This window comes from Callithrix jacchus, chromosome 5 (genome assembly GCF_049354715.1).
Source record: "Callithrix jacchus isolate 240 chromosome 5, calJac240_pri, whole genome shotgun sequence".
NCBI lineage: Eukaryota > Metazoa > Chordata > Mammalia > Primates > Cebidae > Callithrix > Callithrix jacchus.
This window is the reverse complement of record NC_133506.1, coordinates 61,988,472-62,012,459: the sequence shown is the minus strand read 5'-3', so window position 1 is coordinate 62,012,459 and position 23,988 is coordinate 61,988,472. Positions and strand designations below refer to the sequence as shown.

The window sequence follows — 23,988 nt, the reverse complement described above, 5'->3', positions numbered from 1 at the left end:
CAGCCTGTCTCACAGAAAAAATTCCTTCAGGGAGGAGGATAAATGAAGGCGAACCTCCTGGTTTTAGCAAACCAAAACAATATATGCAGATGGAGTAAAGCAGATTAGCAATTCTCAGATTGCAGGGTGCAGAGGCAGAACTTAAACATTTCAGGTAAAAGACAAACACCTGCTTAAGATCTTTTTTTTCTTTTTCTTTTTTGAGATAGAGTCTCATTCTGTCACCCAGGCTGGAGTGCAGTGGCATGATCTGCAACCTCTGCCTCCTGGGTTCCAGTGATTCTCCCACCTCAGCCTCCTGAGTAGCTGGGATTACAGGCACCTGCCATCATGTTCAGCCAATTATTATTTTTATTATTTGGTATTTTTAGTAGAGACGGGGTTTCACCCTGTTGGCCAGGCTGTTCTCAAACTGCTGACCTCAAGTCTCCCTTGAGGGAGACCACTGCCTGGGTCTCCCAAAGTGCTGGGATTACAGGCAAGAGTCACTACACTCAGCCCCACTTAAGACCTTTTATGTTGCAGGAATGAGCTTAATCTCCCATTACTATTGAAGGCTCATCTATTTTTCCCTTTTTGCAGATAAAAGAGGAGTAGTCTCTGGTACAGGAACTAAACCAGCTCTGGGATCCCTAAACCACATGGCTGGGCTGGCCTGGTGGCTTCAGCCCTGGATTCAAACTGGCCAAGGACACAGGAGCCCAGGGGTGGGAATGTTAATATCCTGCTTCCAGCTGCCTGCCTGAGCCATTGACTTAAATGTATGTAGTAACAGGAGCTAACTTTTAATCATGCTAATAAAGCTATGAGGTGGGTGTAAGTGTGGCCCCACCCCAGAGATGAGGAAAATATGACTCAGAGAGAGTAAATTACCTGCTAATGTAACACTTCCCAAACCACTTCCTTCCCCAGTCTTTCCCATTTCAGTAAATGACACCACCCCTTACTGTACTAAATTGCTCAAACCAGAAATCTGGGATGACCCTTTATTCTTTCCTTGCCTTACCCCCACATCTTACCCATCACCAATTAATCTGTTCTACCTTCCCAAACACAGGATCTCCTCAACATGGCTATCTCTCTTCCATTCCCACTGCTATCACCATCACTGTGCCCGCCGTCGGCTCTCTGTGGAGCCGCTAACTGGTCTGCTACTATTACCTATTCTCCTCCAGCAGTGGCGGGTGATCTTTTCAAAACATAAGTCAGACACCAGGTCAGCCCTCACTGAAAACTCGCTGATGGTTTTGCATTGCTTTTATTTTTTTCTTCATGTAGTTGTAAGATTTCTCTGTCTTTCATTTCCTGTAATGTTATATTGTGCCTAAGTGTGACTTTCTTTATATGTATGTGGCTAAGTGTTCACAGTCCTTCTGAAACCCATGGCTCGATGTCTTTCATTTACTTAAAAATATTTGGCCGAGTTCAGTGGTTCACACGTCATCCCAGCACTTTGGGAGGCCGAGGGGGCGGGGTGGATCACCTGGGGTCAGGAGTTTAAGACCAGCCTGACTAACATGGTGAAATTCCATGTCTATTAAAAATACGGAAATTAGCCAGCACAGTGGCGGGTGCCTGTAATCCCAGGTACTTGGGAGGCTGAGGCAGAAGAATAGCTTGAACATGGGAGGTCGAGGTTGCAGTGAGGTGAGACTGTGATATAGCTGGCCTAGAATTAGAACCAGTACAATGCCATTTTAAAATGGAAAAACTGTTTTCATTCTCCTCACAATGACTGCTAGCCATGGCTTCTGTAAACTACTAAGATTACCTTGCAAAATGTAAAGAGAGGACAAGCTGCATACTTTCTCTTATCTGTAACTGCCAGAATTGCTGGCCTTTGTTTACCAAAGTAAGCACCCCCAGATAATTCCATCCTGGCGCCAAGTAACCTAAAATTATGTGGACCCCACACCTGTCCAAATAATGTATAAACTAATGTTTACCTTGACCTCTGTAAACCACTTAAGTGGCAATCGGAATGACAAAAGTCCCCTGGCCTTGGAATATCTGGAGCCCCCTCACCCTCCTCTCAGCCTAGGAGGTGATTGACAGCTTTCATTCCCATCTCCGTTCCTCGCCCCGACTCCCAAGGTGGTTTTGTGGGTATAAAAAGGTCTTGTCACTCTTCTTTCTCTGCCACGGGTTGGAGAGAAGTGAGTCCTCCGTGGTCGCCGGCAATAAACCCTGCAATTTGGTATACTTTTGTTCTGGTGTTGACTTTCTGTGCTGAGTTCAATGCAACAAGACTGTGCCATGGCACTCCGACTTGGGCAATAAGACCAAAAGTCCATCTCAAAAAAAAAAAAAAAGGAATAGGCCAGGCTTGGTGGCTACACATATAATCTCAGCACTTTGGGAGGTCAAAGCAGGTGGATCATGAGGTCAAGAGATGGAGACCATCCTGGCCAACATAGTGAAACCCCATCTCAACTAAAAATGTAAAAAAATTAGCTAGGCATGGTGGCATGTGCCTATAGTACCAGCTACTTGGGAGGCTGAGGCAGGAGAATCACTTGAGCCCATGAGGCGGGAGGTTGCAGTGAGCCGAGATCGTGCCACTGCACTCCAACCTGAAGGACAGAGGGAGACTCCATAAAAACAAACAACAACACCAACACCACAAACTCCACATAATTAAAGTGATTTCAAAGTCACTGTCTGATAATCCCACCATCTGGACCCCCGTTGGCCTGTTTTCGTTGTTTGTGTTCTTCCCCCTGAATTCTGATCAGGTGTTACATTCTTGTAAAGATAGACATTAAACAGGAAAAATGGTAGAGAGAATTTGTGCAATCTTCCTCTTTACTGTTGCTTCTTACAGGCATCTAGTCTGGGAACACTGGCAGATCCAGATCACCTAATCCAAAGACGAACTGAGACGGCTTGAAGCTGAGGTTCAATCCCTGTAAGGGTTTATTTCCTGTTTATTTTTATTCTACAAATGTAGCTTCTAAGGATCCCAAACTAAAGCCTTGGGCGTTTAATAAATCCCTTCTTCTTGGCAGATTCTAAACACCAAGTTTTGTACCTTCCTTCTCCCAAGCTCAACAAGTCTGATGAAAGCTTTGCCCAGCTTCTCAGCCTCTCCAATGCTGTTTGCAAATCAGTCATCACCTCGAGGGGAAAAGTGGTGTCTATCCCAGCCTGGCCACTCTAGACATCCACACTCTCCCAAATCATGGCCCCATAGTTCCACTAATTCCTTGTGACCTTGATGGTTCTCTAATACCTGGAAACACTTTTTAAAAATTAATTTTGAATGAGCACCAACCCCCCCAACATTATTTCAGAATGATGAAAAAATATCCTGACCTTTCTATCAGGCAAGAAATGACTTAGATACTGCCTTACCTTTGTGATTCATTCATACCCCTCCCCTTGCTCACTATACTGCAGTGAGATCTTGTCCTTCTTTTTGTTTGAATGTGTCAACCTCCTTCATGCCCCAGGACCTTTGTGTATGCTCGCCCCTCTGTCTAGAATGCTATTTTCTTTACCTCATCCTCCAAGTCTCTGTTTAAATGTCACTTCTTCTGAGTTGTCTTTCCTGACCTTGCATCGGAATTAGGCCAACCCCTCACCTAACACTTTCAAGTGTTCAAGATGTACTCACACTCTTCTCTATCTATGAGTTCTGCATCTAGGGATTTAACCAAACACACATTGAAAATGTTTTTAAAAAATTGTCTGTACTGAACACATGTAAACATTTTCCTGTCACTATTCCCTAAACAACATAGTATAATAACTATTTAGGGCATTTTTGTTGTATTTGGTATTACAAGTAATCTAGAGATGATTGAACGTATACAGGATGACTGTGTAGGTTATATGCAAACACCATGCCATTTTATACCAGGGACTGGAGCAGCCTCAGATTCTGGCATATGCAGGGGGTCTTTGCACCAATCCCCCTCAGATATGGCGGGATGAACAGACTGATCTTCCTTCACACCCCTTATTGCAACTTCAACCTGTGTATTTGTTGATCATTCTTTCCTTGTTATCCCCCTTCCCACCACATGGATGTCCTGTGAGGCCCAGGGCTGTTTTGGTTTGGGCTCCCCCATAAGCAGACACTGTGCTGAAAATGAAATACTGGTAGTTGTTTAGGAATTGCTGGTATTGGGGGTGGGGAAGTGACACAAGGAGAAGAAAGCCATCAAGAAAGGGTGTGTTATGATGCTGGCTACCGCAGCGAGCCGCTAGAGCTTTATCGCATGGGGAAACTGGGAAGTGGTGTAAGACTCGCACCCACAGGGGCTGGGTGGGGTGGCTATTCACCAGTTCCCACCTGTCCCATTGGTTGAAGGCTGCTCCTAGGGTGTATTAATACCCTGGCACTTTGGCCCTGCCCTGCAGGCAGGCATAGCAGCCTCCCACAATTCTAGGGGGAATCCTCGGGCTCAGAGATACAGACATGGCATGAACTGGTTCCTGGCATTTGGGAGTTTTCTGAGGCCCAGTGAAGCAGCGAGGCCAAGGGGGAGTCATGAGGGACTTGAGATGATTGAGTTCACTTTGGCGTTCATTTAATTCCCAGTCCCTAATAGCTGGAATTCCCAGTCTAGCACATAGTAGGAAGTCACTAAATAGTTGTTGAATAAATGAACTTTAAAAATTCTTTGCCAGGATTAGGGCTCTGATCTTTGACTAGGCTCACCATGTTACTAAAGACAAATACTGAGGGCTGTCAGTCAGGCCCCATGGGGAGGTGGTGGGAGGAGGGTAGGCAGGGCCTGGAATCTGTCTCACAGCACACTGTGGAGAGGAGGAGGCTCCGTGGCAGTCCCCACGTGCCCCTGGGGGGTGTCCTGCAGGGACTCCACAGCCCCACCAAGAGATGAGGAAGAGCTGCTCCAGCCAACACTGCTCAAGGCTGTGTCAGCTACGGAGTGAACTCTTGTCAGTGAAACAGTTCCTGCCTGAAGACATCCACACTCTGGTTGAGAGGATGAGACATCACTATTCCTAGGGCTGGAGAAAAAGAACTCATCCAAAAAAAAAAAAAAAAAACCTCAAGATAAAAATACTCAAACTTAACTCTTGCTTGGGCCATCAGGTCAGGGGAATCTAAGGTAGGAGGAGGTAAGAAAAAAAAAGGCAATTAGACCTTTTCCTTTTTTTGAGGCAGTCTTGCTCTGTTGCCCAAGCTGGAGTGCAATGGCGTGATCTTGACTCACTGTAACCTCTGCCTCCCGGGTTCAAGCCATTCTCCTGTCTCAGCCTCCAGAGTAGCTGGGATTATATGTGCATAACACCATGCCTGGCTAATTTTTTGTATTTCTAGTAGAAATGGGGTTTTACCATGTTAACCAGGCTGATCTCGAACTCCTGAACTTAGGTGATCTTCCTGCCTTGGCTCTGGCAAAGTGCTGGGATTACAGGTGTGAGCCACTGTGCTCGGCCGGCAACTAGACTTTTCTGGGTAACTCATGGTGTTGTGTTTCAAAGGGTACCACTTGGTCCATTGTTTGCAGCCTTGTTGTATGAGGCCTTTGTTAGGTTTCAGAGCACCCAATACCTGTATTGAGATCTTGACAAGCCGGGGAGGGAACTAAGACACTAGAGATGTTCCTGGGAACTCTGCCTGGATCTCTGGCCTGTGGGCTCCCTACTTCCCTGGTTCCATGTTTCTGCCCTCTGCCTCTCCTGATGTGATTGTTAGTTTTATGTCAATTCAGCTAGGCCACAGTACCCAGATATTTGATTAAATACCAGTTTAGATATCCCAGTGAAGGTATTTTTTAGATGAAGTTAACATTTAAATCAGTCAACTTTAAGAACAGCAGATTGCCCCAAAAGCTGGGTGGACCTCATCCAGCCATTAAAGGTTTTAATGAAAACCTGTGGTTTTCATGAAAAGGAAAAGGCCTGTGATCCCCCGGGGAAGAGGGAATTCTGTCTCAAGAACACCTTCAGGCTCGAGTTGCAGTATCAGCTCTTCCCTCGGTGGCTAGCCTGATGGCCTGTCCTGCAGATTTCAGATCCACCAGCCCCACAGTCACCTGAGCCGATTCCTTAAAATCAATCTCTCTTTGTGTTTCTCTATCACACACACACCCTACTGGTTGTTTCTCAGGAGAACCCTAATACAGTTGGTCTGTGTTCAATGACAGCACCCAAATTCCTATCTACAGTCTGGGCTTCAGAACTGAGGGTCCACTGGCCTCCTATGTGTCTCCTCTAGGATTCCTAGTGGGCAGCTCAGTCTTGGCACAGCTTCACCAAAGTGGGCGTCTGACTTCAGCTCTGTGACCTGCCGTGTCTCAGCCATCCTGGTCTCAGGAGTTGGCATTCACCCCAAAATTCATGTGTTGGAAACCGAACCTCCAATGCAACAGTGTTAGGAGGTGGGGTGTTTGGGGAGGTGTCAGGTCACGAGGGCACCACCCTCAAGAATGGATTAATGCTGCTATAAAAAGGCTTGCAGGCGTGGGTTCCCCATTCTCCTGCTCTTCCACCATGTAAGGGCACTGAGTTCATCCACTTTTGTCTTTCCACCTGCTGTCATATGAGTGTCCGGCAAGATGGTCCACACCAAATGCTGGTGGCTGATCTTGGACTTTCAGCCTCTAGAACAGTAAGAAATAAATTTCTATGTAAATTACCCAATCTCAGGGATTCTGTTACAGCTGCACAAAATGAACCAAGCAAACATTGGTACCAGGAGTGTGGCTGCTGTAACAAACACCTAAAAATGTGACAGCAGCTTTGGAACTCAGCTTGGGCAGAGGCTGGAACAGGATGGAAGTGCACGCCAGAAAAGGCCTGTGTTGCCATAAACCGCCACCAAGGGTGTTCCTGGTGAGGGCTCAGAGGAGGACAGCTGTAGGGAAAGCCTGAATCTCCCCAGAGATTACTTCGGTAGTCATGAAGAGAATGCTGGTAGAAATATGGACAGTACGGGCCATGCTGATGAGGTCGCAGATGGAAATGACAGACAGGGTATTAAAAACAGGAGGGAAGGTGATAGTTGTTCCAGACTGGAGAAGAACTTGGCTGAATTGTGTCCATGTGCTAGGACTTCATGGAAGGCAGAACAGAGTGATAAATGGTGACTAGACAGAGTGGCTCAAGCCTGTAATCCCAGCACTTTGGGAGGCCAAAACAGGAGAATCATTTGAGGCTAGGAGTTCGAGGCCAACCTGGACAACATAACAAGATTCCATCTCAGCTGGGCGCGGTTCATGCCTTTAATCCCAGCACTTTGGGAGGCCGAGGTGGGTGGATCACAAGGTCAAGAGATCGAGACCATCCTGGTCAACAAGGTGAAACCCCATCTCTACTAAAAATACAAAACTTAGCTGGGCATGGCAGTGTGCGCCTGTAGTCCCAGCTACTTGGGAGGCTGAGGCAGGAGAACTGCTTGAACCCAGAAGGCGGAGGTTGCAGCGAGCCAAGATCGTGCCATTGCACTCCAGTCTGGGTAACAACTGCGAGACTCCATCTCAAAAAAAAAAAAAAAAAAAGACTCCATCTCTACAAAATTTTTTAAAAATTAGCAGGCATGGTAGCATATGTCTGTAGACCCAGCTACTCAGGACGCTGAGGCAGGAGGGGCACTTGAACCCAAGTCACACTTGACTATAGTGAGCTATGGTCACACCACTCTACTCCAGCCTGGGTCACAGAGGGAGACTCTGTCTCCAAAAACAAACAAACAAAAATATTTAAGTAATCAACTAGATATACAGAAAAAAAAAAAATCTCCAAGCAGCAAAGTGTTTAGGATGCTGTATGCCCCCTCTTCATTGCTCATCATAAAATGCGAGAGGACAAATGGATTAAAGATGGAATTTATAACCACAAAGGAAGCAGAACACAAAGATCTGGAAAATTCTCAGCCTGGCTGCTTAAAGAATAAATGTGGTGTTCGCGCCAAGGGCTCGAGATAGCTAGTTGACTCGCCCCAGTTTGGCTGCTGGACCTGTCTGCATTTCCCCACCTCGAGGGCTGTCGAGTGAGACAAAGGGCCGCAAGTTGAGTCACTAAAAGCAACAACAGAATGCAAAGCAAAGGCCTGCAGTTTATGAGGACATTATGCTGTCTGCTTCCATGCCCCCTTTCAGTCTCTGTGTAAGCAATAAACTTGCTGCAATTGAGATGCCTAAGAGGAGCAGAGACCTCTGCCCATATTTTCCCTGGAGCCAAGCCTTTGTTTTAGCTCCTGGTGAAAAACAGGTTTAACCAGCCACCTTAAGGGCGCCATTGTATCTTTGAAATGTAAAATCTTTGAAATGTAAAGTACTATCACTAGCCCCCTTAAACTGCTTTCTGAGCAGTTATCACAAGCCCCTGATAACTATTTTTTATGGAGTTTCTATTTCCTTTCTGTTTACCCCTTCTTTTTTCTTTCTACTGGGGTAAAGTAAATGTAAACAAGAACAAAGGTGTAAAAGCTGTAACCCACAAGAATAAATTTGCTGCGTTTTGACCATAATCTTCACACAGCCCTCCAGACTCTACTTTTCTATATTCCTTCTCTTCCGCGCACTCTCTCTCTCAGGTTGAACGAGACATCTACGTTGGCGGTCTCGGGAACTCCCACAGTTCGTTAGTCCCCCGGCAGACGTGCCGGACCCCGACAAATAAAAAGGTGTGTTTGGGAGAAAACACCAAGTGAATGACCAAGCGACCCTGTGATAAGGAGATGAGTGTGGCTGGAAAGAAGCTAGGTGCTGTTCTTCGACACCACGAGAGAAAGACGGAAGGCATCTGAGAGATCTTGCAGATGACTCATCTCTTGGGAAGCCCAGAAACCTTGGAGCTTGAGGGCAGAATGAGGTGGGGGAGGGGCTAGGGGCTGCCTTGGGCCTCTGCTCCCTGTGTTTTGGCACAGTGCTCCTTGGCCAACCCAGCTGTGGCTCAAGTGGGCCCAGGTGTGGCTTGAGCTGCTGCTGCAGAGGGTGCAAGCTGTGAGCCTTGGCAGGGTGCACGTGGTGCTGATTCTGCAGGCACAGAGTGCAAGAGCTTTGGGGGTATGGCTGCCTCCACATGAATTCAAAGAATGCCATGGAGGGACAGCCCCCATGAAGGCACTGCCCCACAGAATTGTGGGATTGGGGCCTAAGACAAAGACAGGCCCCAAATCCCTGGAGTCATTCCTGACTTCTCTTTCTCTCCCTGTCCCCTTCCCTTCCACCAATCCATTAGCAAACACTGTTGGCTTGACTTTCAAAACACGCCCAAGGTCATCTGACCACTTCTGGCCACCTTTATTCCTGCTTCAAGCCACTCCCCACCGGCCCCTCCTCAGCAGCCCCTGGCCCCAAGTGCCCTGTACCCTGTTAGCACCTGAGCCACAGCCGAGCCTGCTGCTGCCCAGGACCCTCTGCCGCTGCCCAGCGGCTCTGCCTGAGCACTGGATCCTTATAATGACCCTGGGCCTTCTCCCCCTGAGCCCTCTGCCACCCTTCCCTGCTCACACCAGGCCAGATGCTGACAGTGTCCCCTCTGCTGCTCCGATGCCAGGATGTTCTCTGCCCAGATGTGTGCTTGGGTGACTGTTCGCGTCCTCAATGAGGACAGCTCTGGCCATTCTTCTAGAAGGCAAGGGGCACAGAGCACCGGCTCAGTACACTTTCTCCCCTCCTAGGGAGAGGGAGGGGAGAAAGAGGAAGGGAGGAGTGCAGCACGCCATTTCATTCCAGTGAAAACAGCTTACAAGGAACACCCAAAACAAGGGCGGTACAAAACTAAAGATGACCAAAGGCCACCATGAACGGGCGGCAGAGGGCAGCTCTTCTCCTCAGCCCTGAGGCAGATGTGGAGACTCCAGATGTGTAATGTTTGGACAGCCCCTTCTCTGCCCCTTCCCATCCCCTGCCCCATCCATTCCCAGAGGTTCAACACAGTGCAGGAGACAGCTGTTCTTCTGCCAGGACCCTGGGAATGGCTGGGGCTGGGAAGATGCTCAGTGGCCCTTGAAACTCATCTCATTTTTGTTCCAAACAGGATACCCTGCCACCCCCATGAAGAGGAAGAGCACTAGAATGAGAGTCCAGGCTCTGGACTCTAGTCCTCTTGATGTCCCAAGCTCAGTGTGTGACCTCAGACTACATGCTTAGCCTCTGTGGGTCTCAGTTTCCCCTTCTGTCCAAATCAGGGGCATTGGATGTGGTCACCCTGCAAAAAGCCCACTCTATACACTGAGCATCTATAAATACAAGGAACACACAGTTACCTGTTAGGAAACCCATCAGGCCCATCCTTACCTCGATGGGTTTCACCCTGACGTTGTGCAGTCAAATGCTCTACCCCGTTACACCCTCTACTCTGACGTTGTGACCGCCGCACCTGGGCTGACTGTACCCCAGACCAGGGGCAGTGTCACCTGGCACCACCCCTTTCCACTGCTCTTTCCTCTCAAGAGAGACCAGGGTTTCACACAGAGCAGCCGAGCCCCATAAATAGCAGCTGGCCACTCACAGGCCAACCCTCCCTGGCCCCAAAAAGGAAGTGAGAGAAAGGCAGACACTTCTGTTCTTCCTGCAGAAAGTGCCGCTTCTGCAGTAACTCGTCAGATGCTCCCCAGAGCTGGCACAGACTCAGCTCTGCCCCACTTCTCTGGGTTGGCCAGATGAGTGAGAAACACAGGCACAGCCCACGAGAGGGAGCTAAGGCCGAACCCAGGAGTCTTTTGTCTATGGTAGGGGACGCACTGTATGAGGAAGCCCCAGCCTTGAGTGAGTTGCCAGAAGGAGGTGGCTCAGGATAAACTCCCTTGTGCATTCACTTCTAGATCAAGAGTCATCCCCTGCCTCCTTTGGATTTGAGGCATCATGGTGTTTGTGGAAAACCTGGCACCAGTGAGTCCCCTCACTAGGGCCTTTGGAGACACTTCTGCACATGGACACTAGAAGCTGTGAGCAGAGGCAGTCCCTGCAGCAGCATCTGAAACCATGAACCCTGGGAAGATGTGGTGCCGCTTTTGTCAGCCCTGCCCACACCTTGCTAAAGTCCGTCCATTCAGCTCTTTTCCACACTGAGTGCTCCACTGTTTCCTGCCCAGGCTCTGCCTGATACAGCTACAGGGGTAATCTTGTAATGGAGCATCACAGACCAGGTCAAGGATATGACCTTGTGCAGTTAAGAGTGCAGACAGCTGGGTCAGAGGGGTGCATGTCAGTACATCTTAAACACAGACCCCAACATAGCACTAGACACTGTTCATAACACTTCCCTACATATGTAAAACACAAAAGCAGATTGGAGACACGGAGAGGGGAGACCGCAGGGGCCTTAGCCTCTCATCCCTCTCTTCTTCTCATCAGGCCATCTCTACACCAACAGTTCTGTACCAAAGTGATTCTGCCACCACTGTCAGGAGACAGGTGGCTGTGCCTGGGGAGTGTCAATGATGGTGGTGGGAGGGATTATTACTGGCATCTAGTGCGTAGAGACCAGGGATGTTGCTAACCATCCTAGGACATGTGGGACAGCCCCACAACAAAACTGATGTGGCCCCAGCTCCTTCTCAGCTGTCCACTCTCTCCGGGAGGAGTTATGCAACTTATACAACCACATGCAAAATGTATTTGTTTTACAAGGAATTCATGCACACAGTGCCCAGTCTGAGAACTTTGTATAACAAAAGGGTTTTGTTTTTGAAAACTGAAATTAGAGAATAAATACCGAGAGAGAGAGAGAGAGAGAGAGAGAGAGAGAGAGAGAGAGAGAGAGAGAGAGAGAGGAGGAGAGGAGAGGAGAGAGAGAGAGTAGAGAGAGAGAGGAGAGAGAGAGGAGAGAGAGAGAGAGAGAGGAGAGAGAGAGAGAGAGGAGAGAGAGAGGAGAGAAGAGAGAGGAGAGAGAGAGAGAGAGAGAGAGAATGTTACCATATGGGTTCAAATGAGCAAGCTGAGTATTCTCGGCTCCTGGTGGAAAGTAATCTCAGGCGAGCCCATCTGCTGTGGCATGGGGCTTGGTTTTGAGCTGCTCCTTGCACTCCTGGCACAAGAGAAGCAGATGTTTAGGGCAGCCACGTGACTGACTGAGCAGCCAAGACCAAGACTCCTGTGTACACAGAGACTCATGTTCTCAGTGGAATGGAAAGATCTGCTGACCACTCACTCGGGATGAGTGGTGTGGTGAGTCACCAGTAAAGCCTTTGTGTGGCCCAGACCAAACAGCTGGTTCCAGGCATGGCAGAGGCCAGTGAGGCAAGGCCCTGCTGGGTAGGTAGCGCCCACCTGAGTGCTATCTGGCTAAGGCCAAGGAGGAGGAGCCATCCAGCAGAATCCGTTCATGTAGCTTGCATGCTCCAATGTGGTGGCTGCTAGTCTCTCGTGGAGATTTAAATTTAAAATCTTGCTTCTCAGCCCACCAGGTACATTTCAAGTGCTCAGCAGTGCACCTGTGCCTTGTGGCTGCCTTCTGGATAGCACAAACACAGACCATCTCCAACCTTCCCAGAAAGTTCCACTGCAGGCACTGAGCTGCCAGAGGGCGAAGCCCAGCCTCACTTTGGTCAACACATCAAGGACAGGTGCCCAGGGGCAGGTACCCGGTGGCAGAAAGGTCTTCAGGGGCCTCCCTGCCCACAGGCACTCTCTCAATGCCATCTCCTGCCTCCGAGCCCATCCGTGGTCTTCAGCCCACCTTGGCCCCTCTCCTCCACTCCACCCCAAGCCGGAAGCCACCTGTCCTTCCTCTAAGCTCCTGGAGTCTCCGGGAGGTGTTTATGGGCTGACTGAAATGCACAGCATTGCTCAGAATAAAGCTCACCAGCCCCTGCTGGCCTGGAGGCCCCACCTGCCCAGCCCCTCACCCCTTTGACCTCCCTGCTGGCTCTCTCCAACCTAGCCCAACCTTTGCAGCTGCTGTTCCCTCTGCTCAGAATGCTTTTCCCATCATCCTCAGTTATATCCCCACCCCACTGCTTCTGCCAGGTCTCTCAAATTTCACATCAGAATGTCTCTCCAGAACATTCTAGCCAAAAGAGCTCAGGCATACGTACACACACACAAAGACACACACACATATACACACACACTTTCACATATTCTGATGCTCACACTCATTCTCACACACCCTACATGCACACCCCACAGGCATACACCCTCACACACACTCCACAGGTACACCCACATACCTCCCCCCCCACTTATACACCCCCTGTGCACACTCGCACACCTGGATATAGCCCAGAGGCTCACTGCGCTGATGCTGGAAGCCACCCCTGGCAGTCGCTCCCAGGATCAGGGGCCTGAACTCCTCTCTTCCCTCACCTTGCTGTGATGAGTTTCTGAGAGTCGGAGCCCTTGAATGAGGCTCCCAGCCCTGTTTTGGCTTCACCGTCTGTAGGAAACCTGTGTGGCAAGAGGACAGGTCACTGGTCTCAGGATCAGATGAACAGGGCTCCAGTCCCTATGCTCTTCCTGACTGGCTGTGTGACCTGGAGCAAGTCACTTAACATCTCTGAATCTCACTCTCCTACTCACTGAAATGTGAGAGTCAATGTGTTGAGCAGGGTTTGGTGAAAATGTTTCTCTCCTGGATCCCGAGTGGTGGTATAACTGACTACACATTCTCTGGAAGGGGATTTGGTAACATGAATCTAGAGTAGGGGTCTCAAACTCATGTTCCCCCAAGAGCCAGGTAGGTGTTGTAATAGAGAGAGAGCCCGTTAACACAAGGGCAAGAGCAGCTCTGATTTTTGTGGGCTTTTTTTTGAGACAGAGTCCTGTTCTGTCATCCAGAGTGAACACACCCCACAAACACCACACACCCCACAGATACACCACACACACTCACACCCCACACACATCACACACACACCCCACACACATTCACACACCCCCACCCCACTCATGCACCTCCCCACACACACACCCGACACATACACTCCACATACACCCCCCCACACACCCCACACATACACACCTCCCCACACACACTCATAAACCCCCTGCAACCTCAGCTCACGGAGGCCTTGATGTTCTGGGCACAAGTGAACCTCCAGCCTTAGCCTCTCAAGTAGCTACAGATGTGTACCTCAATACCTGGCTAAATTTTTAACTTTTTAGGAGATAAGGTCTTGCTTGTCGCACAGGTTGGCCTCAAACCCCTGGCCTCAAGCAGTCCTCCAACCTCAGCCTCCCAAAGTGCTGGAATTACAGAACCGAGTCACTGCAACTGGCCTGATTTTAAAGAAAAAAATTGGCTGTGTGCAGTGGCTCACGCCTGTAATCCCAGCACTTTGGGAGGCCGAGGTGAGTGGTTCAACCTGAGGTCAGGAGTTCGAGACGAGCCTGCCCAACATGGTGAAACCCTGTCTTAAAATAAGAAAAAGAAACACTGACTTTCTTCCCCTTTCCCCAACTGCTGGCAACCTCCATTCTACTCTGTCTCTAGGATCTGACTACTCTAGTGCCTCACCCAGGTGGAATCATAAATGATTTGTCTTTGTGTGACTGGCTAATTTAGCTTAGCATTGTATTCTCAAGGTTCATCCATGTGGCAGCATGTGGCAGAATTTCCTTCCTTTTGAAGGCTTAAGAACATTCCGCCATGCAGCCGTCTCACTCTGTGCCTCTCCGTTCATCGTGGATGGACGTGGGACTGCTTCCCTGCTTCAGTCACTGGGAATAAGGTGGCAGTGAACACGGGTGTGCACCTCTTTGAGACCTGCTCTCTGTTCTTTTGGGTATGTTCCTGGAAGTAGGATGCCTGGATCATTTGGTAATTGTTTAATTGGGGTGTGTGTGTGTGTGTGTGTGTGTGTGTAATCTTCATCCTGTTTTCCTCAACACCTGCACCAGTTGATATTGACACCAACAATATGCAAGCGTTGCAATTTGTCCACATCCTTGCCAGCATTTGCCATTTGATTGATTGATTTATTTTATTTTTTGATTTTACAGTGGCCATCACAATGGGTATGAGTGATATCTCCAGGTGTTTGAGCAGCTAGGATTTGATCTAGCACTTACAAAATCCCTGGATGAGTTGGAGGAGGGATCTTGGGTTGCCCCCACCCCATGCCTCCCAGAGCCCGACAGAACCAAGCTGCCCAGGGAGCTGCCCAGGCGGTGAGAATCAGGGGCACCACTGAAGCACCACTATCTTTGCAGGGTGCAGGGAGCTGCGATCAGCACCACTGGGCAGCTCAAGACCAGACACTGGAACATGCTTTAGACACTTCCACATTCCCGTGACCCTGCTGGGTGGCAGAACACAGTTCAGAGCTGTGAGAATATGCCTCCCCATCCCTCCTCCTTGTCTCACCTGAGTGTGTTTACTGGTGGATCCTAACCCACACTTGGAAGCCGCTGCAATGGAACCTGGAAATGCAGCTTCAGTTTCCCAGCCCCTGCTGGTCAGGAAGGAGCAGGAGGAGGTGAGAATGGGTGTGGAGGGCCATGCACCAGACCAAAGCAGGAGGCGCTCAGCACATAGCAGCCTAGAAGCAGGGTACAAGAAGGGATACCCCTCAGCCGCACCAGCCCTTGGACCCCAGGCAGGCTCCCCCTCCTGCCAAAGGCCTTTGTGCATGCTGTTCCCACCTTCCCAAATGTTCCTCCCTATCCTATCTGCCTCCACATAGCAAGGTAACGTCTACTCAGCCAAAAACTATCACTGTCTAGCACAACCCAAATATCCATAAACAGAAAACATCAACAAATGACCCTGTATTTATACAATGAAATATTATACAGCAATGAAAAATAATGACCTATGACCACATGCAACAATATGAGAGGATCTCACAGGCGTCATTGTTGAGGGAAGATGACGGACTCAAAAGAGCACCATCCACATGCCTTCATTTCTAGGAAGCTCAAAAAGCAGCAGAATTAATCTATGACAAAAGGGCTGAGAAGAATGGTTACTTCTTGTGGGGGAGTATTGGATGGGAGGGAACACAGAAGACATCTAGGGGCTTGGTATGAACTTGGTCTTCATCCAGCTTGGTCTGAGCCTGAGTACACCCATGGGTAAAAGTTCATCAGGCTGAACACTTAAACTGTGCACTCTTTCTACGATGAAAAAGTAAAAATAAAACAGGCCCCTTTCTCCGAGAAGCCTTTTCCCAGACTAGACCACCTTCCCCAGGATGGGCTGCCAGGGTTTGTGCACCCTCCCACAGGCTCTTGTCCTGCTGTGACAGTCTGTTTCCCCATGGGATGGTCAGGTGGTCAGCTTCCCCAGGTGGTAATCTCCATGCAGGAAGTCTCTCTGTCTTTCCAGGGCCTGTATGAGCAGCACTCAGATCTTAAGCATCTCCTGCAAGCATGGGTGACCCCCATCATGGAACAAGCCCACTCTCTGCCAGCAGCAATGTGAATCTTCTGTTTGTAATGTAAATTTAAAACCCAGGGCCAGGGAGAGATTCCTCAGATTTGCTGTGCAGCCATGGAAGGCAGGTTTTTCAAACAAAAACTCTTCTTCCTAAAAACGTTCCATGTTTAAATCTTTTCTCCACAAAAAAAGACAAAGGATTCTTTTACCTTGAAATCTCAGCATTAAAGGGGAATTGTAATAGACAGCGTAATCCATACAGAGCCAGCAGTGCAGGAGATCAGAGTTGTATTATTACTCAAATCAGTGTCCCTGAGCATTTGAGAATCACAGTTTTTAAGGGTAATTTGGTGGGTGGGGAAAGGCCAATGAGTCAAATGTGAATACTGGTTGGGCTAAAACTGAAATCATAGGAAGTTGAAGCTGTTCTCTTGTGCTAAGTCATTTGCTGGGTTTGTCTTCAAGGTAAGATGAGCCAGCTAATCAATCTGGGTGTTGTCAGCTAATTCATCAAGTGCAGGGTCTGCAAAATATCTTGCACACTGCTCTTAGAAGCAGCTTAGGGAGGATCAAAATCTTGTAGCCTCCAGCTGCATGACTTCTAGGCCATAATTTATAATCCTTTGGCTAATTTGTTAGTCCTACAAAGCACTCTAGTACTCAGACAAGAAGGAGGTTTGTTTTGGGAAAGGGCTGTTATCATCTTTGTTGTAGACTATAAACTAAGTTTTTCTCAAAGATAGTTCACCCTACATCCAGGAAAGAGTAAGAACAGCTTAAGGGATAGACGCAAGACGGATTCAGTTAGTTTAGGTCTCTTTCACTGTCTCAGTCATAATTTAGCAAAGGTTGTTTCAATGGCTAAAGTTCTGAAGTAAATGATACAGGATTGTTGTGTGTATATGTATATACATTTTAAAGGCCTTTATACTTTTTAAAAATTTATGTTTAATTGGTCATTAAATCCATTTTAATTCTCCTCTCCCAAATTTTTCTCTCCTTCCCTTATAATGTAAATTTTGCTGTTTGATTTTCTCATTGTTTTCTTTAACAAGCAAATTTAAGGCTATCTAGCTTAAAACTGCCTAGGGTTACCAATAATTAATACATATTACCTATTGAAACAGGTTATCAAGAATTTGAAAGTCTAAGATGGGATTAATAAGGTTTTTAATGAATCTATAAGATGTACCTCTATTGGTATGCCTAACACGTCTATGTATTTATGTGTTGTGTACACAATGTTTCACTACTGAAAACATATAAAAGAGCTCTAATTAATTGGCTTAAGACAATAAAAGTGTTTGAATAAAATATCAGGAAAATAGAAAAGACTAGTAAAATGTTTTTTCAAGTTTATATAACAAGTAAAAGTTTTAGTAAATAAACTAACTTTAAAATTATTGGTAAAGTAATATTAGAAATGTATTACAAATTGCCAGCATACAATTTTGTTTGCATTTATTAATCAAGCAATTTTATACTTATCTCTGCCAAATTCTGCAAGGTGTCATTTGGCATAAGAGTTGCAAAATTGTAAACCCAGCCCAAAACGGAATATTCTTTTTTTGTATATTTAATAAATAAGACATTAGTGCAGGTTTAATACAAATAACTATATCCTGAATTTAGTAAGATTACTATAATTTCTAATCTTGCATCATTATATGATCTAGTCCACAGGCTTAAGTAAGGTTTGTTTTAGGAAGGTACTAATATCATCTTGGTTGAAAAGCTAAACTAAAAACTAACTTTCTCCCAAAGTTAGTTTGACCTACAACCAAAAATGAACAAGTACAGCTTGAAGGTTAGAATCGAGATGGAGTCAGTTCGGTCAGATTTTTTTCACTGTCTCAGTTATAACTGTCCAACTGTGATTTTATAACTTTAAATAATAATTATTGCAGTTTTCATAAATAATCTATGTACATGGTTAAAATAAAATAATTAGGTAAATGTAATGAGGGATAAACACATGTAGATAAACTAATCATAATTTAGTCTAAATATATATTAAACTAAATACATATTTTATTATTTGGATATCTTCCAATAAAATGTATTTGTAAGAAAATATTCTATCTTAAAAAAAGTCCTTTTAAAAAAGGCGAACAATTTTTGTCTAATTCAAAGCTTAAAGGTTATATAAAACAAGGTAAATGGAGCGAGAAAATAAGAGAGATATAAACAAAGTTAGAGAAATAAAATTTTTTTTGTAAGAAAGTTTAAAAAGTTTTATATGAGAAAGAATCTGTATGGTAGGTTTAGTCTTAGAATAAACTGGATCACGGGCTGGGGGCAGGGAGAGCACAGCAGGGAACCCGTCCAGCCCTGCAGGCCTCCAGCACGACCTTGCAGGGAGGGACGGCCACCAGACCCCCTCGCCTGCACCACAGGCCACTGGTGACGCCCCTCTTCCAGCTCCAGAGCCCATTGTAAGGTGCCCATTCACAAGGTCAGCCGTGGACCCCGTCTCTCTATTTCCCACTAGAATCCCTGCCTTTTCTGTCCCCTGAAGGAAAACAAAACGACAGTGCCTGGAGTAGGAGCGGCTCTGCGGGGCCTCACAACAAAGCTGGCTCCTGCCTCAGGGCTGTTCCGGTGACAAGCAAGGACACCAGCCACCCTGGCCTACTGGAGCGCACACAACCCTGACGTGCACAGGGCCCCTCACCTGGATCCTGGGTCGCCTGCTCTCAGGTTTCCAAATTCCCCCAGGATGTAGCCACCCACTTTGACCAGGTTCTCATGGCACACGGGAGCCTGAAGAGCCTGTGAAGCCACAAACACAATGAGGGGCATGGCAGCCAAGTGGCCAGAGTGAAGGCGAGGCAGGCACTTCCTGGCAGACTGCACCCCGTGCCAGCAGCAGCCCTCAGCTTCCTGGAAACCACAGTCCGAGCGTACCCCCCCCACCCCCCCACATCCCACCCCCGCCTTCCTGCAGCACTCTCAGGTCCTGTGTCAGCAGCAAGGAGCCGGAGGCTGCCACCCACTGGCCTGCGCTGGAGGGAGCTGCAGCATCCTGAACAGGCTGTGGCCAGGTAGGTTCTGCTAGCACCCTCATGGCACACCAGCCCCGGTGGCCTAATCCTCTCCATGGACAGGCATGCCCCACCCTGCAGGCAGAGCATGCTCTCACACACATGGAGGCCAGCTTTCTCAGGTGGCCCCAGAGAGCCACAGTTTGAAAATCAGGGTGAGAAGAAACCGACTCAGGCAGGGACACCAGCAGCAGAGGAGCCAGAGCCTCAGGGAAGAGCTGAGGGGTATGAGGGATCAGCCACAGCCCCGGTACCTTCACCCAGGTGGGCTGGGACCACTACTCACCTTCCACAACTCCCCCCACCCCACCCTTCCTGGCAGTCCTGTGGGCCATACCTCGAACACAGTCTTGGCCGCATAGCCCTGCACCACGTCCCAGTTGATGACAATGTGAATGACTCGGTACCATATCTCTTCACTCACGTAATTGTCAGCGATTCAAATCAAGTTCAAGATGGTGTCCACGTACCAGGTGTAGTCCACTGCGTACTTCTCGGCCAGGATGGCGACCTTCAGCGCCTGCAGGCGATTGGTGGCTGAGGGCAGACACCCGCAGGCCATGGCAATCCCAAAACCAAACTATCACCCAATGTCAAATTGAGGGTTTCAGAAGCACCTATGTGTCTACAAAAGTCTGGGACACACAAGGAGCTTGCACTAGATTCTCAAAAAAAGGCCATGAGCCCAGAAAGTTTAACATTCCCTGACTTAAGCAAGTAAAGCCAGCCTGAATCCCAGGAAAAGGCAGAGCCCAGCGCACAGGCGGCCACGACCGCAGCCAGGCCATCTCCCGCCTGGGCCCTCCTCTCCCAAAGCCCCAGCACCTGGCCGCAGTGCCCTGTGACCGTGCCACCCTGGGGTCCTGGCAGCTGCTTCTCTGATGGTTTCCTCCTGCTCTGGCCAATCTTTCCTGTGAGTCTCACCTGAGGGTCCCCCTTCTTCCCCTCTCTGGCTTACTCTCAAGGGAGACCCACCACTCCTTTACCCCCAGGCACCTGGAGGTGCCTGCCCAGCCCACACCCACGTGGCAGCCACACACATGGAGCTTTGCCAGGCTGTCCAACACCAAATTCATCTTCCAAAAGTCACCTCGCCTTGCACCAAGCCCCCTCCAACAGCACCAGCTGCCAACACCAATGCTGGCAGGCATCAAGACCACACACCTCCTGAGGACACCCCCCAAATGCCCTGCCAACCCCTTCCACACCCTGCCACCCCCTCCCACGGCCTGACACCCCCTCCCATGCCCTGCCGCCCCACCACGCCCTGCTGCTGGTCTCTCAGAGGCTGATGACTGTGCCTTCCCAGAGTCCCTCCCTGGAGCTTGGACCCCAAACTCCATGATACTTCCAGAGCATCATTCCAAAATGCATTGCCTCTAAGCCCTGCCTCAGCCCGGGGCTGTGCACAAGGGCCCTCACACCTCACTGGCAGGGTCCCCATGCACCCCTCTACCTGTCTCACATGCCCTGCTCCCCACCCTGTGCTGAGCCACCCACCACCCCTCCACAAACTGCTGCTCTGCCCTCCCGGTGGCCCCTGCAGCATCATCCTCTCCAGACCAGGCCCCTCCCACCTCCTGCAGAAGTCCACACAGCGCCCCCAGAGTGTAATGCCCCCTGAGGCCCTGGAACATGGGGCACTTCCTCCAGCCATCCCACCTACAGCACAGCGACCCTTGGCCCTGCTCTTAATCCATGCCCCTCCACAGATGGGAAGGTGCAGAGTAGGAGGAGTGGGCCAGGTCCGGTGTGGACACCCAGCACCTAGCACAGCCACAGATAACACGCTCTGCCATGCCTGGCTGAAGGAATGGGGTGTGGGGAGCACCACTTGGGCCGAGACGCAGCACCTGTCTTACTCCCCACAGCAGGAGCCATGAGGTCACCACTCATCACACCTGTCTTACTCCTCACGGCAGGAGCAGCTGAGGTCACTCATCACACGTGTCTTACTACCCACAGCAGGAGCCAGCTCAGGATTGCCGCTCATCACATAGAGGGGCGAGAGCAGACACTGGGCTGATGAATGCCTGGGTCCTCAAAATCTGCACAATAGCACTCAGACGCACACTGCTTCTGTCTGCTCAAAACACTCAGGATGATCAGGAATGAGGCTCCTGTGACAGCCGCCCCCAGAGCCAGCCCCACCCCACCACAGGTGTTGAGACCAGGCCACACTGCCCCAGCCAGGCCAGAGAGGGACCCAGCCATAGTCAACAAGCACCTGCCTGGCTACTCCACAAACAGGACCTGCTCAGCCCTGCCCTACACCAAACCCACCCCATGGGTCCTGCCCTTGGGGCCTCCTGCCAGGAGTCAGCCCACCCCTCTCCTGTCCCCCTCACCCTCCCAGGCCCACTGTCCTGGAGGGGGGACAGTCCAGCGGGAGAGCCGCCTCCTGGCCCCTGCTCTCTGTAGGTTCAGTGCCTCACTGAAGCTCAGCCTGTGGTCATTTCACCCTCGGCACCCCGGCCCCTCTGTTCACTCAAAGATTCCTGAAAACCTAGGAGTATCTCACCTGGGCATGACCACGCACACCTGCCCAGGGCAACCCTGTCACCTGCCACCAGCTCCAACCCTGACTCTTGGCAAAGCTCCCAAGGAAGCCTCAAGCTGCACTTTGCCCAAAAAGACAAATAACAAAGCGCTTCCTATACAATGGAGGCACTTTCTCAGCCTCAACCAGAGGCTGTGGTCCTGGCTGGTGACAGCAGCCAGCCTCCCATGAGGACACATGGGCCCCCTTTAACCCCACCATCCACAGACACAGTGAGCCTGAGAGGCCTGTGAGCATGGCGGAGGCCTCAGGCCCTCTTCTCTGCTGACCATGTGGCCTCCACAAGGGTTTCTGCCCTCAGGTTTTCAGTCATGCTCAGCCTTCAGCCATCTGGCAGGTGTGTACACCTACTTTGTGATAAAAACAAAACGGGAAACTAAGCTATGGCCTAGATCACATCCCTCCAAGGATCAAGAGACACACACACACAAAAGCCAAGCCACAAAGGATTAATTCAGGGGCTCGAATGCAACACAATTAAGAAGAATTCTGCCCAGAGAAGTCTAGATTTGTGCAGCCCCAGCATAGGCCCTGCAGCCTCACTCAGACCTGGGGCTGCAGTGCCACCACCAAAAGGACAGGCAGGCCAGATAAGCCGCACAGGGCAGCATTTTAGTTACCTTCAAGACCAAATGACTCCACCAAAAATGCTAATTTTTTTAAGACAGGGTCTCACTGTGTTCCCCAGTCTGGAGTGCATTGACATGATCTCAGCTCACTGCAGCCTCAACCTCCTGGCCTCAGGTGATCCTCCTGCCTCAGCCTCTGTAAGCTGGGACCATACCCAGCTTGAAAATGTGAACTAAAACACAGAGGCAGAGGAGCCTTGTATCCAGCATCTCACAGATTCTCAGTCAAGCCCTCCTGGACAGAATCACAGAGCACTAAGGAAATCCCGCAGTGAGATTCACGTCTGTGGCAGGAGAGGACTCAAGAGGCCACCAGAACTCACAATCTCATCTCGGATGGAGTAGTTGGCCATCTCCAGATAGCTCAGCATTTTGGCCATGATCTGTGGGGCATTGCTGTGGTTGCACATGGCATAGAGGAGGTCCATGGCCTGCTGCCGCACGCTCATGTCCCGCTCGTTCTGGGGAACAAGGCACAGAGTAAGAGGCCGCAGAAGCAAGGCCCAGGCTGGGGGACAGTCCTGGCACCATGTCTCAATGCCCACTTTGAGCTTCACTCACACACACATCCCAGTCCAGGGAGCACAACAGGCTCCAGCCACGCACAGTCCTCCCTCCCCAACGCACCGGCCCCTCCCACTCCCTGCACTGGGGCGCATGGGTCTGGACAGCCCAGAATCGAGCCCAGTGCCCTCGCTGACTCCTCCCTCCGCACAAGCCAGCTTCACTAGGACCGAGCGCACTGCTTGGTGCGGGCCATCAAGGCCTCTCCTCCATGTGGCCGAAGACCTCACTGCCTCTGGCACCGCCATGTAGCTGTCCCAGGTTCTCATACCCCACCCCGGAGCCTGAGCTGATGAGCCCCCAGAGGATCTACAGCATGAGAAAGCCTGAGGCCTGCACAGCTCTGTTACCTGCAAAGGACAGGGTAGTGGCCACCAGCAGCCCTAGTGTTGGCCATGTACAAATGAGTGTCAGCCTTTCTGACAACAGGGAGTGAATAAAACACACACCAACCAAGACCAAGAAGAATCCAGAAGACCAAATGCCACCATGAGTCCTTGTATGCCACCTGGGACGCCTGTGAGCTATATGCAGACACACAGGGGCAGTGGGAGCAGCCCTGCCACAGCCCAAGGCTGGCCCAGACGGGGAATGTGGTGGACATGCCTCGGGTGACGTTACATGGAGTAAACCCTCAGGGGCCGCTCTGGAGACTCACAAAAGCTGGCAATAGACAACCTCAACTGGGCTCTTTCAACTCTGAAATTTTAATCCTCGAAAAAAGTGTTTCCTTTGCAAAAGAGGGGTTTTCTTGGAGGTAAGGTAAAAAAATTTAATCTTTCTACCAAGAAGAACCATTTCTACTTGTCGGGACTGTGCACATGCAGAATGGCACACGGGGGCCTGCCCATGGCAGCCCTCTCCCTGCACTCAACCTAGCCAGGAGGTGGCATGGCCCTGAACAGTGGCATGCCCTCCTGAGAGCAGATGTCAGGTGGAGGCCAAC

General features: G+C 49.6%; 1 protein-coding gene across 32 annotated transcripts in view; it reads right to left on the bottom strand.

The window, feature by feature from the left end:
* The window catches only part of LOC144582522 (uncharacterized), a 70,670-nt gene that overhangs the window by 41,187 nt on the left and 5,495 nt on the right, over positions 1-23,988 (bottom strand). For 3 of the 32 annotated variants that reach the window (XM_078372216.1, XM_078372218.1, XM_078372221.1), the window contains exons 4-5: positions 19,760-19,809; positions 18,920-19,017 (exon numbers count right to left, since the gene is read on the bottom strand). In XM_078372216.1, coding sequence (XP_078228342.1) covers positions 18,942-19,017; positions 19,760-19,809 — 126 coding nt within the window. In that variant the 3' untranslated portion in view covers positions 18,920-18,941. Of the gene's footprint in view, positions 1-348; positions 6,579-11,840; positions 11,953-13,137; positions 13,314-14,842; positions 15,407-18,915; positions 19,018-19,626; positions 19,810-23,988 lie in introns of those variants that run through there. The other 29 variants (XM_078372228.1, XM_078372225.1, XM_078372227.1 and 26 more) reach the window with 24 other exon arrangements.